General features: G+C 42.3%; 1 protein-coding gene across 1 annotated transcript in view; it reads right to left on the bottom strand.

Moving 5' to 3' along the window:
• Nucleotides 1-11,655: 11,655 nt before the first annotated feature.
• The window catches only part of PDSS2 (decaprenyl diphosphate synthase subunit 2), a 111,105-nt gene continuing 103,015 nt past the window's right edge, over nt 11,656-19,745 (bottom strand). The window contains exon 8 of the mRNA XM_021553810.2: nt 11,656-14,433. Within this exon, the coding sequence (XP_021409485.1) occupies nt 14,275-14,433 (159 nt within the window). The 3' untranslated portion in view covers nt 11,656-14,274. The remainder of the gene's footprint in view (nt 14,434-19,745) is intronic.

The raw sequence follows: 19,745 nt of genomic DNA, 5'->3' as shown, positions 1-19,745 counted from the left end.
CGCGTGACGGGGCCGGGGACCGGCGGGGACGGGGCGCGCTCGCTGCCGGCGGCCACCGCCGCACGGAAAACGCGCCCGTCCTCCCCGGCCTTTGCGCGGCCGGGCCGCTCCGCGCGGTCTCGCGTGGACGCGGCGCCCGCGCGCCCCGCGTAGTCGGGCGGCGGGCCGCGCACGTGCGCGCGCGGGGGAGGCGGCGGGGGCAGCCGCGTGCCCACGGCAGGTGGCGGCGAGCACGTGGCCGCGCGGGCACGCGGTCCCGCATCCCCCCGCGCGCTTTCCCAACACCCACCCGCCGCTCGTGTCCCGTCACCGCCACCGCCGGGCTGCCACAAAACTGGGGGATCCAGGTCATCCCCGGGCGGAGCTGGGCTCCGGCCGGGCCGGCGGAGAGACCTGCCGGCAGTTCCCAAGACCCCGGCCGCAGCCGCACCGATCCCGTAAATCCGTCCCCACGGCGGCGTGCCCGCGGGTCAGCCCGGGGCAGCGCTGCGGGCGGAGCCGGGGGACGCGCCGAGCGCTCCTCGGGCACACGGGCTGTGTGTGACATCCGCACGCAGCCCCTGCCCGGCCCGGCAGGCTCCGGCCCCCGGAGCTGGCAGCGCCCGTGGGAGCGCTGCCCGCCCGCCTTTATGTGACCTTAACGCGGGTTTCTGTGCATAGCGCCAAGTAGGAAACGCCGGTGTTTGGTGCCGCGTTAGGCTTAAGCCTGTACTTGTAAAAAAAAAAATTTATTTCAGTAAGTTGGTATAATTCAGATCCAGGCTTTTCCCCACGCTGGTTAAACACAAGACCGCTTCCATGCTCCGCGTTTGCGGGGCAGATGGCAGCAGTGATTTATAAAACATACATCGCATTCTTTTTTAATTAAGTATCCTTGTAGATTTTATCTTCCCTGAAATTGACAGGAGCACATAAGACGTTACATTAGTCTGCCAAATCAAACGTGCCCTTTCGACTAACAGCTTGTAGAAAACCAAACCGTTTCCTAAAGATTAAAAAATAATTAAAAAAAAAAAAGTGGGAGAACGAACTCTGGTTTTGTAACCTATTGCCAGTTCTAGCAGTTATGTATTTTGGCTATAAGTAATACACCTTTGGAACTTGGCAGTTTTGCGTGAAATGGTTTACTTACACAATGAACTCGGCCAGTGCTGCCGTTCCTAATAAATAGATTCTTTTTGCTGTTAATAAAGGTTCAAAGCCAAGTGTTCTACTTATATTATAGTTGCTTTACTGGTGTTTTGTTTTTTTTCTCCAGAGTAAAACAAGTTCAGTCTGAAGATGTTTATAAAAGGTGTTTATTATAAAATGAGTAGATGAGGGCTGATACTGCCATGAAGCATGATGGATTCTGTGCAGCATGGAGGATGTATCCGATAGAAGTTACAAGGCAAATACACACCGTGCAAGTGGCAAGTAAATGTGAAGTTAGAACTCGTGTGCTCCGTGCAGTGCCGTGAATGTAACAGATAAACCTTTCGTTTGTTATTTCAAACTTATTTCTTTTTAATTCAAAAGCAATACAAAGACATGTAAGTCAACTGAGAAATAACTGGAAAAAATCTCAGATAAATCTTCAGCCCCATAAATAGCTCAGTACTTTCCTAGTCACATGCTGTTTCCTCCGAACTGAACAATACAAAGAGTGCCTCTTAAAATAAAAAATCCTCACCATTACAGATTTTTGGCGCTTTCTTTAGAAGCAGTTCTCTAAAATTTTGTTCTTCCACTTATGTCGCTCTTCTAAATTTAGCATTTGGGACTTTTGGTATGTTTACAGTGTCATATTCCATGAATAATCCTAACAGATAATAGTTTGTTGATTTTAGCTTTGACTGCTCCTTTTATTATTGTTGTTGATAGACAGCTGTTAAAATGAGCCTTAAAGCGGGAACTACCAGCATTGTAACTCGTCCGATAAATCACTCCAACGAAGGATACATTTATTAGCAAGTCAAGTGTTCTGCAGTTAGCGCATCATTCTCTCTTTGGAGATAAAGAGCAAACTTTTCTGAGCCGGTTAGCGCTATGAACACGGAAGTCTACTGTATGGCTTGCCCACTCCTTTATTGTAAGGATAATTGAGGCTTTTCTTAAAGGGTAACATGTTTTAACACCTGGCCCAGCTGCTAAGTAGTGCTAGATCTCAGTTGGATTTTACTTGAATGCTTTACTTAGTGGGACTAAGAAAGGGCGACCATAAGGCAAGAGCGAGCCAGTGGAATCCCAAACTCGGTTTCAGAGCCCTTGAGAAAATACCTTGCCAGTCTGAACTCCACCTCATTTCTGCTCTATAGTGCTGGCCTGAGGCATTGTAGCTACTAGGGACTCAAGCCCAGGAGGAGACCTGAAGGGCCTCAGCTAAGCATAAAGTAGCACGAGCATATTGTTGCAATAACAGTATTCAATGGAAAGGGAGCGAGCCAAATTGTCTTCAGGCAATGCAGGTAGCAAGCTTAGATTGGCTTCCGAGCCAGACAAGTCCCATTTCTTTTCACCATTTGAACTTGTGCTATACACGTCATTTATTCAAATGTTCATCTTCCCCCCACTTTGCGCCTTTGGCTCAAAAGCCACTCAGTGACACTGCGGCAATCTGTGAAAAATTCCAGGTCACCGGGGAGGGGAGTAGTGATGCTCTAGCGAGAGAACTCTTCAGTAAAAAAAATCACCACTGCTCTCGAATACAATGGGCCATTACCGACTTGACCAAACTGCAGGAGACTTCAGTGATGCCACCAACATCGATGTGCTCAGAACCCCAGGGAAGCTGGAAGCACTGTTTGCACTTGTATGGAATTCTCTAAGGGTGGGCTATGGCAGGTCCCTAGACGGTTACTTGTGGAAACTCTAAGGTGCCAGCCCTCCCTGGATAATGCCTTCTCTGAGTTAGTTCAAAGGACCTAGTCGGCTAGAGATTCCCAGGGGTGAGGAACCACGGTGGCTGGCAGGGAGATGGCAGAGCTGGCAGTGCTTGTCCCTGAGCTGGGACTCAGAACAGCTCCCTTTGCTGGTGCTTGGTACGACAAGGAGCAGAAGAATGAACCTAAAATTAGAAGCCTTTTTGCTTCCTGTGCTGCAAACATTTGGGATAAGCAAGAATCCAACTTGAAACCTTCAGCAAGGCTTCTTCCTTGTAGATCTTTGCAATAGCCTGCAGCACTCAGTAGGCAGAGATGTGGCATGAGATGTCAAAAGCACTTTCATCGCGAACTAATTTTGGCAGTTTCATTCTGTAAAAAGTATCACTATGGTACTAGTACATCGTCTATCACTTCACCACATCTTGAAACTAGGCCACTGTGCAGCCAGACACAAGAGTTATGGAGCCCGGAAAGAAAAGAGATGAGAAACAGTGGGGTGTGGAGCCAGTTTCTTGAAACATATACATTTTATGTTAAGACTCTAATCGGAAAACAAGCCTCTTGTGCAAAGAGACAAGCTCACACCGGTAACCAGACTCCTTTCTGCTGCTCTTGGGCTGACTTTCAGTGATCCTGTGTTGCTGGCCACACTGTGTGTGCAGCAGGCAGGGAGGTGCCCGCTCTCGCAAGGCAGCTCAGAGCCAAGCGGCTGTTTTCTGCAGCACAGTGTAATTCCTTCAGCCGAATGTGGTTCCAGCCTTTGCTGGAAGGGTGCTTGTCCCTGGGGACTGCCAAGTGGATGGAGTCTCGTATTTCCTGCGGTTCCTCCGGGCTGGCTGGGGCTCAGCTGGGTTGGATGTGCCGGGCAGGATTGCCCTCTAGAGGGACGGCAGGAGGGACGCGGGTGTCCGGCTGGAACTCCAGCGGTGTCAGGGGTCTGGCACTGACTCACCCAAATCGGGCAGATACTTAAGTTAGGCAGCTTCGAATTCACCTTAAATTATTTAGGCATGTATTTGATATAAATAAACTTCAAAGACACTGAATATATTAGGAAAAAAAAAAAAAGAAAAAAAGCAAAAAAGCAGGTTCCAAAATCTTCTGCCTTGAATTAAAAGGGTCTGAAAGACACCATTACAAAATCAGTCCAATTAACTCATCTGATTAGCAGTAAAATGTGTTAAAATGTGTTCTGCAATCAAAATTTATAAAATGAAAACATTTAATGGCAAATAAAGCAACTTGATAACCAATTTTGCATACCTTCATGATCTTCACAGCCAGTGCAGCTGAAAGGACATGTATGGACACATTGCACAGGAATATTTGGAAGCACTGTTGGCCCACAGGCAACAATACTGAACAAGTAACATGCTGTGGGCAATATCCATACATTGCTGTAACCCGGGCAGAGATGAACAGTGGCAGACATCTGAACTTTATTTATATTTTTAAACTTCCTGTGGCCGCAAGCAGTGTTGGAGGGTTCTCCCAGCAAAATACTACACTAGTTGGGAAACACTGGCTTAGAGTGCCAGTTAATGTAATTGCACTTTTTTTCCTTTTTTTTTTCTTTTTGTTTTCTCCCAAGAAACTGAATTTTTACACGACACTGAGTTGTTTTTTTTTTTTTATTTTATAGCAACTCTGCTTCTTGTTCTTAGATATAATGATAGATGCCATTGGAAACTTCAAAATTTGCTGTTTAGCTAGACTTCACAGAGATAAGCAAGATGCAATCGTGCTTGCTGAATCAAGGATATCAAAATAGAGAATATATATAAATGGCATATTTGGATTTTAAAACCAAGTCTGTTCATCTCCAAATGCATGTGGGTTGGAAATCTTAAGAGTTTAGCTCACAGAGAAAAGGTTTCAAAAAAATGAACACTCATAAGAAAACCCTTTTCTAGCCTGAAGTAGCAGCAGAGTGTACTGGCAAGACAGCAGATATGTAACACTTGAGCACCAAAGGAAGAAGAATTTTATATAAAGGCTTAAAATAAAAATCAGATCGAAGCTGAATGGAAGAGTAGAAGAGAAATGTAAAGGAGCTTCAAGAATAGAGTAATTCAACCCAGTGAACAACATAAATTCTCCTCCTGTGCTGCAGCAGTTTACTTAGACATCAGTTGCATCCATAACTGTTTAAAAACTGACAAATCTGAGCAACTTCACTCTTGGAAGCATAAGCCTCTTTTAATCTCTTGGCAATGAAATCACAGTTCTCTTTATGTTAGTTCAGCCAAGAACTGCGCCATTGTGCGCTATTTCACAGCTTTGCATTTAAAAAGAAGTAATGTTCACTTAATGCACAGTCATCCTATTATTGACACCATAACTAACTATGAACGATCAAACATTTATCCCATAAAGGTCTGTTTGCCAAGTTCTGTTTTACATCCAGAACAGGTAAATACAGCCCCAAAAGTCCTTTCTCCCAAAGATGCCCACATCTCCCAGTCAAGTGCAAACAGCACACTGTCCTTTGTGTGCTTAACACTCAGTTCCATATCTTTCGCATTATATGGAGAAAGAATATTTAGGACCAGTTGTATAGTCTCATACCGTACTTAGATATGTGAGTTCAAGTGCTTGCAACAATATTAGAAAAAAATAATTGTGAAGCAATGTAGAAAACTAGGTTTCTTTGGGAACCCAGCTGGATGATTAGCTTTTTTTTTTTTTTTTTTTTTTTTTTTTTTTTTTTGGGTCTGTAAACAACTGCTTTTCTTAAATCAAAGAAGCAATATTCAGATTGTAGGAATCCTCTTTGTTTCAGGTTCCGAAACTGAAACAGCCTTTCTAGGTTTTTTTGAGGTCCAGCTGCTTCTGTCATGGTTGTCTTATACAGACCTTTTCACAAAAAAAGTAATTGTCTTAGAAGCAGCTAGGGATTCTCCCTTCTCGGTCTTTACCCTCACTACAGTTGGAAAGCTACTCCTGAACCGTGCTCTTTGGGTGGATAGGAATCTTCCCTTCTGCATTTACATTAACTCTGGATCTCTGGCTCATGGCTACTAGATGCCCTAATCCACCCAGTTATAACCTATCTAGTATAACTTAGTATACAGCCATACCCTACAGCAGTGCCTTTGAGAACAATCATGAATTTAAAAGCTGAATGCATTTTATCCAACAGAAATTTCCCTTTGATATTGGTGAAAATTCAATCTGGACTGATTTTTTTAATAAAAACTGTAGGCGTGGGGACCTGAGTTTACAATAAGAAAAAACCCACCCGCTTGGTGGTTATTACTACAATAGAATGTGATTGAAAGCTATTACTTTTCATAAAGGTTTATGCAAGAAATACTTCTAATCATTATTAATGTGACCACTTCTAGCAGCAGCAGTCACCTTCAAGAAATACTAGGTGTTTAAACCATGTTTATTTTTCTGCAAAGATATAGCATATTCCATGTAAAAGTTGTGTATATTGCTTATGGTCTTACATAACATGAGCAGAGGTAGGGACATTCACAGTTTTTATACTTTGGATATAAATAAAATTGTTTGATTAAAAATAAATCTTACTAATCTAGACATTTTTTCTGTAATGTTCTCCCGCTAAACCCATTTTTATGAAAATAATGATGCAAGCAACTAAGTGTAATTGTAGAAAATTATTGCTAGTGATTTGCATATGAAATACACACCTTTTACAGCCTCCAGTACCATTGTTCAACAAGCTTATAAATAGTACAGCTGAAATGCTGCAAACAGAAAACAGTTTTCGATGGGCACATGCTATGAATGAAGAAATGTTCAGACACAATGTGCAACTTGGAGAGCTTTCATCAAAACTAGCCAAGAGGGAAAAAAGCCTGATTTCCTAACCATGCTGTGTTTTGGATAAGCTGGTCACATAGAAAAACCATCACTGACTATGGAGAGTAAAGCTTTTTAAAATAAGGGTTAATATTTTTTTATGGGGGAGAAAAAATAACCTAATCTATTGGTACTTATTGAGATTTCTCTAATGGCTTCTGCATAACATTTAATTTCTATAATTTGATATTTAATAACTGCTAAGATCTGAACCTTGCAATTGAGGCCAGATATTTGATGTAGTCATTGAAGGCATATAAAAGTCTAGTTTTAAGGTATTGTTTTTGTTTCAAGTAAAATACTTCCATGTACAATTTTAAAACTAAAAATTATGAGCATTGTTCTAATAATAAAGCAGAGTCTTTTCAATCTTTGCTATTTGGGGCAAGGGGTGAAGGGAGGAGGACAAAGTGGAATAGGGTAAAGAAGGCAATGTCAAAGTAAGACTTTTTTATAATGTTGCTGCAAAATTGCAGCTCTCCTACACAATATATCAAAGTATGCCTCAAATGGAATTTAATATAGAAATTTCTTAAAAAACAGATCAATCTGAGAACTGCTGCTTTAATTATCAGTGGGACACCTGCCTGTCACTATTAGGCAAGAGGAATGTTCTTGTATGATGCGATCCCTCTTTTCTCCTGCAGACAGCCTTTGCAACGCCGACCATGTGAAGTCGGTAGAACGCTGCTTTCCAGGTTAGCAGGTAAACCGTCTTGTTGCTCTTCCTATTTTGGAGAAAAAAGGTTGCCTTTCCTCAAGAGAGGCACACTGACTAAAGCATTTTGCAAACAGGTGTGAATTTAAGTCAACTTGACGCGCTGCAGAGAAGGAATCTCCTACGCAGGGGGGAGCCCGAGCATTCTCCGGCTGCTGGCGGGGGCTGGGAGCAGGCAGCAACGCCGGGAGCTGGGGGCAGAGTCACACACAAGTGCGTGAAGGGCTGGACAAAGGTGACTGCAGGAGGCTTTGGTGTGTCGATGCCAATTCGTCTGTCACCCTCTTCTCCCCTTCTCAACTCAGAGCAAGCTCTGTACTTTACCTTTTTGTTTATTTTAAAGGCATTTGCTGTAAGAATTTTAGCTTAATGGCCACCTTCTCTTAGATTTAGAAACCAGGCTTAGTCTAAAAGAGTAACATGTGAATGCTAATTATGTAAATAATTAATGCAATTTAGGGATTGGTTTCCAAAAGGTGGAACAAAAAAAGATAATTTAATTCAAAGACCGTCAGAAGTTGACTTTCAGAACTGGAAATACTCTTTCCTTTGAACTGCTTTGAGAGACTGTGAAAAGCTTTAGCTCTTTATTTTTGGTAAGACACTGTGCAGGTAAAAGACTTTGAAGACTACAAAGAATAAAAAAAGTTTGATGCCTCACTCTTCTGTGAGATTGAAGTAGCTGACGAGAGTAGTGACAGCCAGTGCTCTGACCCAGAAGCCACTTCCTTGACAAATCTGCAGCATGGCACAATTGCGTGAGTTAGCCTTTTGTGCTGATGAAAATTCAAATACTGCTCGGAAGAAAAAGCCACGGGGAGATCTCACCAGCACGTGTACCCCTGAGAACACTGGTCTGGCATCCTTAGCACTGCTTGGGGCAAGAAGCACTCCCCAGCAGCTCCAGAGGATGCCTCCTTAATGTTTCCATTAAGCCAAAAAGAGCTTTTCAATCTTTTAGCAACTTCTGTCAAGTTCAACACTAAGCCAAATATAGGCCACGTGTGCATTCTTTCTTACCAATAAGGCAAGGCACATGGAGGGCTACATTAAGAGAAACACAACCAGCTGATCAGGTGTGCCAGGCCATCAAATCCATGCACTCAAATAAACCTGGTAATCCCTTTGCTTCCCTGGCCAGAGGCAGGGCCCCTTAGTTCCTGGATGGTGTATTCATTACTCGATCTTTTCTCTGCTAAGCAGAACCTCCACACTGGGGTCAAAGGCAGTATCAGTCCTTCTGCACTGCTGGGGAACTGCTCAATAGCAACCAGAGTGCCAGTTCTCCTGTATGGGCCCTTTTTGGCCACCAAATTCCTTGCAATTCACATACCCCAGCTTCCACATTTGAGGCATCCCACTGCCCCATGCTCTCCTCATGGTAATGCAGACAGAACCACAGGGTGGCACACAAATATGCACATGGTACCCTCTGAGCAGAAAACAGCTCCCTTGTCAGCCTAGATGGTGGCTGGTAGGGAGGAGGAGAACACAGCTGGAACTGTTGGGAGTCTCTCCCCATCTGAGGCACAGGTCGGCAGGGCTGGGTGGGAGAGAGAGATTCTCTTTGAATTGCTGGAGCAGACTGGCCGATCTACCCACAGCTGGGGCCTTGATGTCTGGCCAAGTCATGAGCACCAGGTGCTGGCATATAATGACTGTGCTCCATACAAACTTCCATGGCATGCACCACAGGCACTGGATTTCATTTGGGTCTTTAATGCCTGGTTGTTATCCAGGCTGCTGTAGATCACCTCCACCACTGCTAATTCCCTCCGAGACTGGATACTCTCAGTGGTTGTCCTCTCTTGCCTTAACAGTTTACATGACCTTCTTAAAGGGGATACTTCACACTCAAGCTGCCTCCAGAGGCTGCTGATTTTTGCTCCTTTTCCAATCCTTTTGTTGATCCCCCATTCCCTAGTGAAGGATCCCAGCTGCTGGGCTTCCTTGCTCTCTAATTCCTGACTGTTGGCTCCAGTACCACAGCTGATAATTAGCTCACCAGGCTGATGGCTATAATATTTATGTGTATCTTGCAGCTTACTCAGGGATAAGGAATTGATGATTTTTTGCCTTGTTCACAATTTCTATCTCTTTCTCCTTGTGTTCTTATGACTGTTCTGCTGCACAACAGGCTGCCGCTCCAAATCCTCCTCTGGCTCCCTCTTGGGAAAGTTTTCTCCCTGACTGAGGCAATTTACTTCTGCCTCAATTGTTTATTCGTGACTATAGGGTAACTGATAGAGTTGAGAGGTGGGTGTCTGGCTTAGCCATGGTGCTTTCTGTGTGTTGTCAGACAGAGACCATCTCTGCCCTCTAAGAGTGCTGAAGAGTTCTTGGCAGGGTTAGGTCAGGCCCAGCACAGAGTGAGATGTTCTGTCACTTTAGCACAGCCAGGGCATCCTTTTCTCAAATGTACTGTCACTTCTTCAGGATCCTGCACTTGTTTGGCAGTCAGGTCCCAACCATCAGAGGTAAAAACTGTTCTAGATACCTTGCCACCCATGCCCACACTACCTCAGGGCACATCCTTGTGTGATATTCCTAAGTTAATCCTACAAAAAGCTGGATACAGATTTTTGAGACACACTGATATGAACATTCTGATTACCCAAGAGTGCTCAGAATACTGAAGAGTATTCATTGTGACAAGGTGGAAAGCAACCCTGCAGGAGGCGAAGGGGAAGGTGCTGTTGTTTGCTCTACAAACTGTCTCTCAGAGGAAAGGAGAGAAAATGTGTAATTGTTAATTATCTCCACGAGATGGTTCCCAAAGTACTGGGACAGCAGCAACGCACAGCCCAAGTACCAGATTAGGCTCAGGGCCAGTGCTTTCATCATAGTTCTCCAAGGGAAAACACAACCAAGTGCTACACAGCACAGCAAACTGCAAAAGACAAACCCAGCCGTCAACAAGCTTTCAAATTGTCGTGTTTACTCTTGAGCAAGACTTGGAGTGGGTAAGGGAACAAATAAACCTGAATCAAGGGTGATTAAGTCAACATCATGGCCAGCAATAGATAAACAGGCATAAAAGGTTCCCTCTAGCACACTCTGGTAAAACATCTTATTATCTTGAGCCCTAAGTGCTTGATCCTGGGTACCAAAAATAATTGTGTTGGATGGCAGCTAAGCACCTCAGAGCTACTCGATCATTGTCCCTCACCATGGGATGTACTGTGGGTTTTTAGTTCTGTACAGACAAAGGATGGATACAGTCCCTCCTAGAGGTATTTCTGGGCTGAGAGTAAGCACATCTGGGGTTGGACAGGCCCAACCAAGTTCAATGTGGTACATCCCACCCTCTGTGCCCAGCAGAGAGAACAGAGAGCAGCGTCCCTCTCTATCCAGCTGAGGCAGTGTAAGCCCAGAGGCAGGCAAACAAGGGTTTTTTGTATTTGCATGACTTGCTGTCACGATTTTACCAAAAGTAAATGCAAAATCATTCAAAGAGTGTTTACAAGCAGGTGAGGGAGATCTGAAGAGTATAAAGGTAGTCTGCTAAAGTGCCTTATGATTAAAGCCTATTTCCCCTTGGTATTTGCTGGTGCTTCAGCTCAGTGAGCATGAGTGGGGGCAAGGAAACTCTCAGATCAGAAGAGCTTTTTACTGAACTACTTCTGTTTCTGGAACAATTTGAGGCTATAATCATAAAGATCAAAAATATTGTGGGAAACTGAAATTAATACCACCAATAAAAGACACAGTTTTAGTAAATTCTTCTAAAAATCCCTAACCACTAACAGAGAAGTGTCTCCACACTCTACCCCAGAGAAGAGCAAGTGAGAAAATCTGTGGGTTGAGTTAAAGACAGTTTAATAGGTAAAAGGGGGAAAAATGAAAACAAAATAATAATAATAATAATAAAAAAAAAAAAAAACAAAAACAAAAAACCATGAAAAACAAGCAAGGAAAAAGCAATCACTACCAGTTGATTGAGAGACCCCAAGCAACAGACCCCTGGAACATCCCCCCATTCCCATCCCCAGTTTTTATTGCTGAGCATGACCTTGTACAGCACACTCCATCTCTGAGGTCAGCTGTCCCAGCTGTGTCCCCTCCTGCCCCTTGCCCACAACCAACCCCTCACTGGGTATCAGAGTGAGGAGCAGAGAAAGCCCTAGTACTGTGCAAGCACTGCTGAGCACAGCAGGTAAGCCACACTGTTTTAGCTACACATCCAAAAACACAGGTCTGGATAGGATACCACTAAAAAAATTAACGCCATCACAAATGGGATGCAGTAGATCAAGGTAACTTTTTTATTTTAATTTGTTTAAAAAGCAGCTGGGAACCTCGTCCTGTATTTTGTGCATTTGTGGAATGGTGCAACAAGTCCATAGTGGTGATAAATTCAGATGAGCAGCCACCAGGAATGTCTGGTTGAGTAGCTGGGTGACTGAAGTAAATGGTGTGAATGCCTTCCTCAGACCACAGGCCTCCCTCTCCCTGACCTGCTTTAGAGGAAGGTGAGAATAAAGAACCAAGGAGGCAAAAATAAGACCATGACTAGACCAGCCCTAAGGTTGTTATTGCTCAGAAACTGTATGAGGTGTGAGGAGCCACAGTACACAGCAGTGACTAATTCACCTGGAGTCTGACAGATGGGTACAATACTTTGCATGTAGTTTACCTGGACGACACAAGACAACAAAAAATTTCTGAAGAATTACAGGCAAATACCTTAAATATAAGATTACTTTATAATATTTATAAGGGACAATTCACATTGTTTGGTATTTTTTAAAATTAAGGTTGAATTATTTAAGAGCAATCATAACATTCTGGTGATAAAAAAAATTTAAAAAACTAATTAATTTTTGGTGATTCCTCTTTATTGGTAGCAAGTACAAATAAAAACTGTACTTGCATGAAAAAATAAGTGAGGTGTACATAATTCTGCAGTATGTTTGGTATTTCTTACGCACAGCTGAGGTGAAGTGATTCAGAATATCTCCAGTACCCCAAGATTTCTGCAGCCCTAAATCATTACGAACCAATTAACATAGATGTAAGACAAATAAAAGATGATGAATGGCTCTTACTTCATGTAATATGTAAAAACAAGCGCCAAAGAAAGCTGAAATGTGACTCTGATTGAACTTAGGTAGCTCTTTCAAGCACATTTTTTATTAGAACTTCAGGGAACTTAATGGGTAACTGCCTGGAATAAACCACACTTCTCAGTGCTTCTCTTCTGTCTTCAGCCTTCCTGCTGCAGTAACAACAGTAACTCAGGGAAAAGTTCCAGAGTCTCGGGAAGAGAGAAAATGCCAGGTCAGGAAAGACAGAGTGCAAGTAAGAAGGGGTCTGGTGTTGAAGCCTTTCTCCAGAACAAAGTGAATTCTGAGCTCTGGATGCTGCTCCTAAACAAAGATCATAACTCAAGGTTGCTTATAATACATAAAATATCATGGTATAATGTGGACAGAATGTACACAGAATATTATGTACATTACACAGGATGTATTTTCAGTATATTTTTAGAGGATAGAGTTTTTATTTATATTTTGCATTTGGTGGAATGCAACACGCTGATCTATGACAAACAAGCTGTGCAATGGGGAGGGAGAGCAGGGGGAAAATGAGGGAGGAGAGAATTTAACCGAAATAACTCCACTTAGTGTTTGAGTGAGGGATGTAATGAAATCTGTTTGCTGTGCTAGCTGTCTCCAGATTGGGCTGTAATTACACCACAGAAGGAAGAAAGGTAGCTGAGTCTCAATCTAGATCATTTATGTAAACTCAGCCTTCTTGTCAACGGCATTCTCAGATTGCACGAGTGCAAACCACAAAAATCATCTCCTATGAACAAAACAGAGACGGTCTAGAATTGCAGGCTTCTGATACACCTAATAAGCCGTCTGTAATTGGACTTGAAAATCCAACACGCTGAGGTTCAAAACTTCCCCAGTATTTTCTGCATTTTATTCAGTGCAGTGACTACTCATGGAGGAGCATTCTTGCTTCCTTTTTGCCAAAGGCTGATGTCTAGCCTTACAAATTAACATTTATTTGGCTTAAATTAACACAAGTGTCACAACATAGGAAATTCTTTTGTGTAAGACTCTGTGGAAACAAACTGCTGGATCTGAGGGAGGGATATTCCCTCCCCCAGAAAAGTTGGAGAAACCTTATTTTCTGACCCAGAGCAACATTTTACATAGGCACAGTATAAACTCCAGGCACTCAGTTCCCTTAACAGAGCCAAATTAATATTTGATTAAATATTTTAAAGCTCCTACTTACCATGCTTGACACATTTTCTCAGCAAGTTTCTCAAATAAAGAACTCATTAGGCACAGGGTAATTTTACATTTGAATACATAAAAAGAGTGTGAGGAGACATAACTGTGTGCAGACAGAGAGGGATTTCCCCCCATTAATGCCCCAAACTGCCCTTCCCCTTGGATAAGGGTATGTGAATTCCTGGCTTCGGCAGCTCACTCTCTCTGGGCAGGTTGGAGCGGGTTTCTCCTGACACCTGGATCTTCACGCCCTTCCATCCCTCCCTCCCTCCATCCCTCCCTCTGGCAGGAAAACCACCGGCCTCCGCCCTGGCGCCGTCCCCGCTGGTGCCCAATCAATACCGACTTATTTCCTGTCCATTTGCTGAGGTCACGGAAACGGGACTCATTAATTATTTCTACCGGTGCAGCCTCAAGTGCGCTTCTGGCACGACAAGCGAAAACCGTCTGTGACCTTTTTTACTTTCCTCTCCCGAATTTTGCTGGTGGCGGCGAGCGCGCGTTCCTCTGCCGGGATGGGATGAGGCATCAGAGGTGTGAGGCGGCACTGGTGTCCCCGCCGGGTTGCTTCCACCTGTGGAGGGAGAGATGCTCCTCCCGGAGCAGCAGCTCAGGGAAACCTGGTCGCGGCGTAGACGATGTTGGCCAAGGCGTCCCTGGCTTCCGAGGGAGGGAATCGCTCCAGGGCTGCCAGAGCTCTGTTTCCGTGGCAGCGGCAGAGGTCGATGGCAGAAGTCACACCTTTGCCAGCCTTGATCGCTTCCTGCAGCTGTTGGAAAACACATGCACATCGGTGTGGGGAATGTTTCGGCCGTGCACAATTATCTCTGGGAGCACAGGGCTTCTACCGCCTCTTCCCGAGGTAAAGGCAAAGCCAAAGCCATCAGACAAAGCCCTTAAATCCTCTCAGCCGCTCTGTTTAGCTCCCCACTGCAGCGAAACTGTGTGTCATGGAAACTACACCACCCGTTACTCATCACCTGAAAGATGCTGGCTCTCCAAAGGGCACACTTAAGCTAAAAAATTTTAAACATCTGAACATTTCATACCTCGGCCACTGCCTGAGAGCTTTTGTTCAGAACTGGCAAACCAGCCATTTGCTCACACTCCTGTTTTCTGCAGTGAAAACCTGCATTTTATGAATACCCATTCCGTCCCTGCTTTCAGAAACCAGCATAGGATGACACAGGTGGAACGACTGCGTTTTTTAATAGGGGTTTCTATTTATAGACCATGTGATTACATTGGTCATAGTGGACAAAAGCAAATTTTGTCAGTAAAATGTGGTAAACTATCATACTGAACTCATGTAAACTCCACCTTATTAATAAGGTTAGGGAATTGACAAAGGCTTGGTATACAGCATATGAGAAAGAAAATACTTTCATGGAATAACTGACATTTCATAGCAAGTTGCTGGAAAGATTTGGCACCTAAAAAACTTGAGTAAATGATGGGTTAAATTTCCTATAAAATACTACAGGCAAAATTGACAAAATAAAGCATGTTATTTTACCTATATCTGAACTTAGCAGAACTCTAAACAGCTTCTATTAAGGGCTTTTTTATTTTTAATTAGTATTTTTTTTAACAGCACCATGAAACTGTCACATAACACTATTTTCTACTCTAAAATACAGGTGTTCCCAGACTAACTCCAGCCTGATGCCTCATCCAAGAGTCTGGGAACAAAGGCCAGGTGGATCTTTGGGATTTGGTTTTTCCAAAAGCATTACAGCATTTCATGATGCCCTACATGGTTTTCACAACTGTCTTACATCACTGCATCAGCTTTTTTAAAAAAATGGCTTTTCTTGGATACAGGTGCCTACAGTAACAAACTATACCGGGTTTCCTAAGTCATGTTTTTCATCAGTACACAGCTCAATGCCCAAATTATTGAAAAAATACCAACAGTATGACCTTACCTATCTGGTTTAAATCATATACATATATATATACACACACACACATATCTTTAAAATAAAAATCCTAGATATGACCAAATTGTAAGTCACCCACTTTCTATACACACTTGCATTCATACAGAATGAATGATGCCTCTCATCTGAAAGTGGATTCATTATCTGTATTTAAAGATGAAATTAGCTGAAAGCATATTACAGCACTTGAGTGTTCAAGTCCCAGTTCATAAAAATTTTATTCTCCTCTTCAGTTGGAATTTTCCTGCACTGTGTGCTGGAAAGGAACTTGCCCTGAGGCATAAATGCATCACATAGCTAATTCAGCATGTCTTCGAATGAGTGGGAATCAGCCGTGTTTCGAGGGCTCTGCAGCAAAGGTGAGGATAGGTGAGATGAGGTGCTCTAGCAGCGTGCAAAGGTGTCCCTTCCTCTTCTTTGAGGCACAGCTTTGTGGGACAGTGTAACCCACACATCTTGAAGCAAACTGCTGATTTGCTAAAGCTTATTACAAAGGATTAGCATAACTTCTAATACTCATGGAAGTACATACTGGGATGCAAACAGGAAATAAAATAGCTCCTAGAAAGTCTTCAAATTGGTGAAAAGCCAGAGGAGCTTAGCTTAGCCATATATATGCTCACATACATGTACCATGACTTAGCTGAAAGAGCAGAGTCTGGAAAGGGGGAGAATCCTAACACAAGGACACAATCCATTTACACGCCTGTCTTGCGTAAGCCCTCAGACACATGCACTGCTTTGAAGCCAATACAATCACAAAGCTCGTGTCAAACTATAGGCAGAGAAATCACTACACAAAAATCAGACTAATCCGCTGTTGAATGTTTCCCAGCAAAGTTCAAGGAATGTCAAAATGGAAAACACCTGCTTGTATGGAAAGCTTTTCAGTTAGAGATCATCCTACATTAACAAACAATTTATAGGCCACAAAACTTACCTTTTTTGTATTCCATTTGCAGAAGCAGCTGGTCAGCTCAAATAAGCATATGCAGAGGCAAAGCAGTCTGAACTAACCAGACTGACATACTAGCTTTATCTCAGTAGGGGTTATAAAAGGGAAAATGAATTACAAATTCAGCTTTTTGTAGTGGGAAAGTTCTTAAAGAAATACAGGAACTAACTCTGTAACAAACCAGGCTTCAGCAGTCCTGCTGAAGCAAAAGCCCCCTAATTTAAGGCTTTAGTTGTACTCTTGGTTATATTAAAGTTATATTTTCAGACTTGCTCTCTCTCTCAGATTTTGAGCTTCGATAATTTTATGTAATGAACTTCACAAACTAAGGACACAAAAGAAAACTGATCAATGTATCAGTATAGATGCATTATTTTTAACATTATATAGCAGCTGATTTTTGCAGCAAATGAACAGAAGAGCAAAATTTACTGCTTTTATTTTTTACTTTATAAATTTTATTTAAGCTGCCTCATTGATTTCTTCTAAATATAAGATCTGCTCTTTTAGTCGCTACTTATATGGCATATTTAATTTTGTGCATATTTTCACTTGCAGGAACAATTTAATCCACACAATCTTCTTCAGAATGATATTCAGTAATTACAACTGAATACAAGTCAAAACACAGATTGCTTAGCTACACTTTTCTCCAGTTGAACTGCTAGATATGCTGGAATACTGCGTTTTTGCTTTTAAGCTTTTGTTCAGACTATTGGCATTAAAGACTTACTTCATTGTAGAAGTGCCAAGACTCCGAAAAAATCACCAACTGGGTTTTGGTTATTTAAATTCAGCTTAAAGAATAGTCTTGCAATAGCACAGCCAAGCTGAGGCTCAGATGAGAAGTGATCTCCTCCACAACGTGTCTGCACTATTTTACAATCTGTGCCCTTGAAGATACTCAGAACTTAACTGAGCAAACCCACACTGGCTCTGCTTTGAGCAAGAGGCTGGACCAGACATCCCTCAAAGGTCTCTTCCAGCTTCCATTACTGTATGATTCTGATAAGAGAGCTCAAAGTACCATGTTTCTCAGTCTGTTTGTTTTAAAAAGGTAAAGAGAGGATTTCTCATCCATACCACAGAAGTGAAGGATTTGCCTTTCAGACCAACTGCTCTGGATTGCTGTTGGACAGAACAGCTGGTCTGAGGGCAGCAAGAGGTCAAAGAGGAAAGCTAGGAATTGCTGGATTTTGGAGACTGAAGAACTAAAGGAGTCAAAAACTAAGCAGGTGTTCAAGCACAAAGTCAACTAATTTCAAATCTTCTCTGCTGAGACACTTCTGCTTCATGAGCCAAAGCAAAGAAGATTCCTTTCACACAGTGCTACCTGTAGGGAGCAACAAATTTGGGGCAGGGTGGGAAGACTTGCTGAGTATGTAGTGGATACTTTGGCTGTAATAGACTTTATAGGCAAAAGGAGAAGGAGAGCATTGAAATTCCTGATTTTTTTTTCCTTAGTCCAACTTAGGATTAATTATTTCCAATTATTAATTATTTCCGATTAATTATTTCAGTGGCAAAATATCAAAAGTAACTTCGGATTTTTTTGATGTCGTTTTAAAAGGATGATCCTAAACCAGATAATTTGCTATCTACTGAAATCTTTGAATATCATGCATTCTCTCTGATCCTGAAGTGAGCTAACACATTCTAAATTTCTGCAGTACACAGTGCTTGCTGAAATGAAAAAATCTAAATTGATCTGTGGCTGAGTGACGGAATAATGCTCAAAATGTCTGCAGTGTTCTGCACTGGCTTTCCTAAATTTGTTTTCCACTTTCTGGGAACAGCATGCCTAATAAGCACTGGTGTTTTAGACTGCTGAAATGTTAACCTTAAAAAAGTATCAACATATTTCATAGGTATTAGATAAATTTTGTCAATATTTTTCTTTGTTTTCTACAGAAGTACTTTGGAATGTTTCAGCATCCATTCTTGTGGCTGGATATAGGGTTGAGCTCTTCCTTCTCAAAAAACCCCTGGACAATCATTTATTTGTAACACTTCATAACATTGGATATACATTTATTTTTTTTTAATCTTTTGTTTGCTATATGGAGCATGATATGACACCTGAAACTGGGGCAGTATTTATCAGATATTTTCTGAGAAACTTTTTCTGTACAAAAGGTAAAGAAATGCATCTTCAAAGGGCCTAAACAGGGCCCTGCAGAAACCTCCATTAGCAGAGTAGAATGTATTTTCTTTATTCATCTGATAAACAGAAAAAAATTCTTTTTACTTCAAACTGAAACCCACACTATATATAAGATGAGACAAGTATGGAGAGGGCTGTCCCCAAGAGGAGAGGAAATATGGCCTGCTTACAGGGAACCCTGCTGTTACACAACTCTTATAATACTCTGCCAAAAAATTACAAACCATCCTAAGACATTGATTAATTGTACAGATTCTTTATTATTTTGGAAGGGACACCAAAGCCTTTCTATGTCTTTCACAATGAACTTAACAAGACCTACAAGCTTTTCAATCTAAACAATGGCAGTAGTGAAGAATCTTTATCCAAAAGCATCATTTTCTTTAATCCCACTAATGCAAATAGTCTTTGTTAATCGTCATATTAGCACACACATGCAATCATCTTCATATTTATGTTAAAACATATTATTTGCTTTAGTGAAACAAATGCTGGATTCTTACCCCAAAGAAGTGAGAAAATACCCACTGATTACAAACAAAGATGCAACTGATTGTTGGTACTGGATATGCACCTTGATAATTCAGATATTAATTCCAAAAAATAAGAAAATTGCTTCATCTGAATGGTTTTGGATGCTTTTGTAATACTACTAACACATCTAAAAAGCCCCATCTTCATTAAATCACTGACTATGCTGTGTTTTTTATTATATGTAACAAAAGGAATTAATGACAGTGGTTGCTCCAAAACAAACAAGATAAATCTTCATGTAAAACCAACATGGAACATAAGCATCTACACACAACAACCCTCTGTTTTTAACTCTGCTGCATTTCAGGAGCAAGAAGGAAAGCAGCCAGTGGCCTACAGTCCCATGACACAGCTCATGATGACTCCCTGGCATGTTAACAAAGCCATGGGATCCCTGTCCCTTACACCACGGGGCTGCAGACCCGCAGCCAGCACTGCAGAGGATGGCTGCACCCGCTGTGGCAGGTGGCAGTGGGGTGGGCAAG

The sequence above is a fragment of the Lonchura striata genome, chromosome 3 (genome assembly GCF_046129695.1).
Source record: "Lonchura striata isolate bLonStr1 chromosome 3, bLonStr1.mat, whole genome shotgun sequence".
Classification (NCBI taxonomy): domain Eukaryota; kingdom Metazoa; phylum Chordata; class Aves; order Passeriformes; family Estrildidae; genus Lonchura; species Lonchura striata.
The sequence above is the reverse complement of the archived record's forward strand: the minus strand, read 5'-3'. Positions and strand labels throughout refer to the sequence as shown.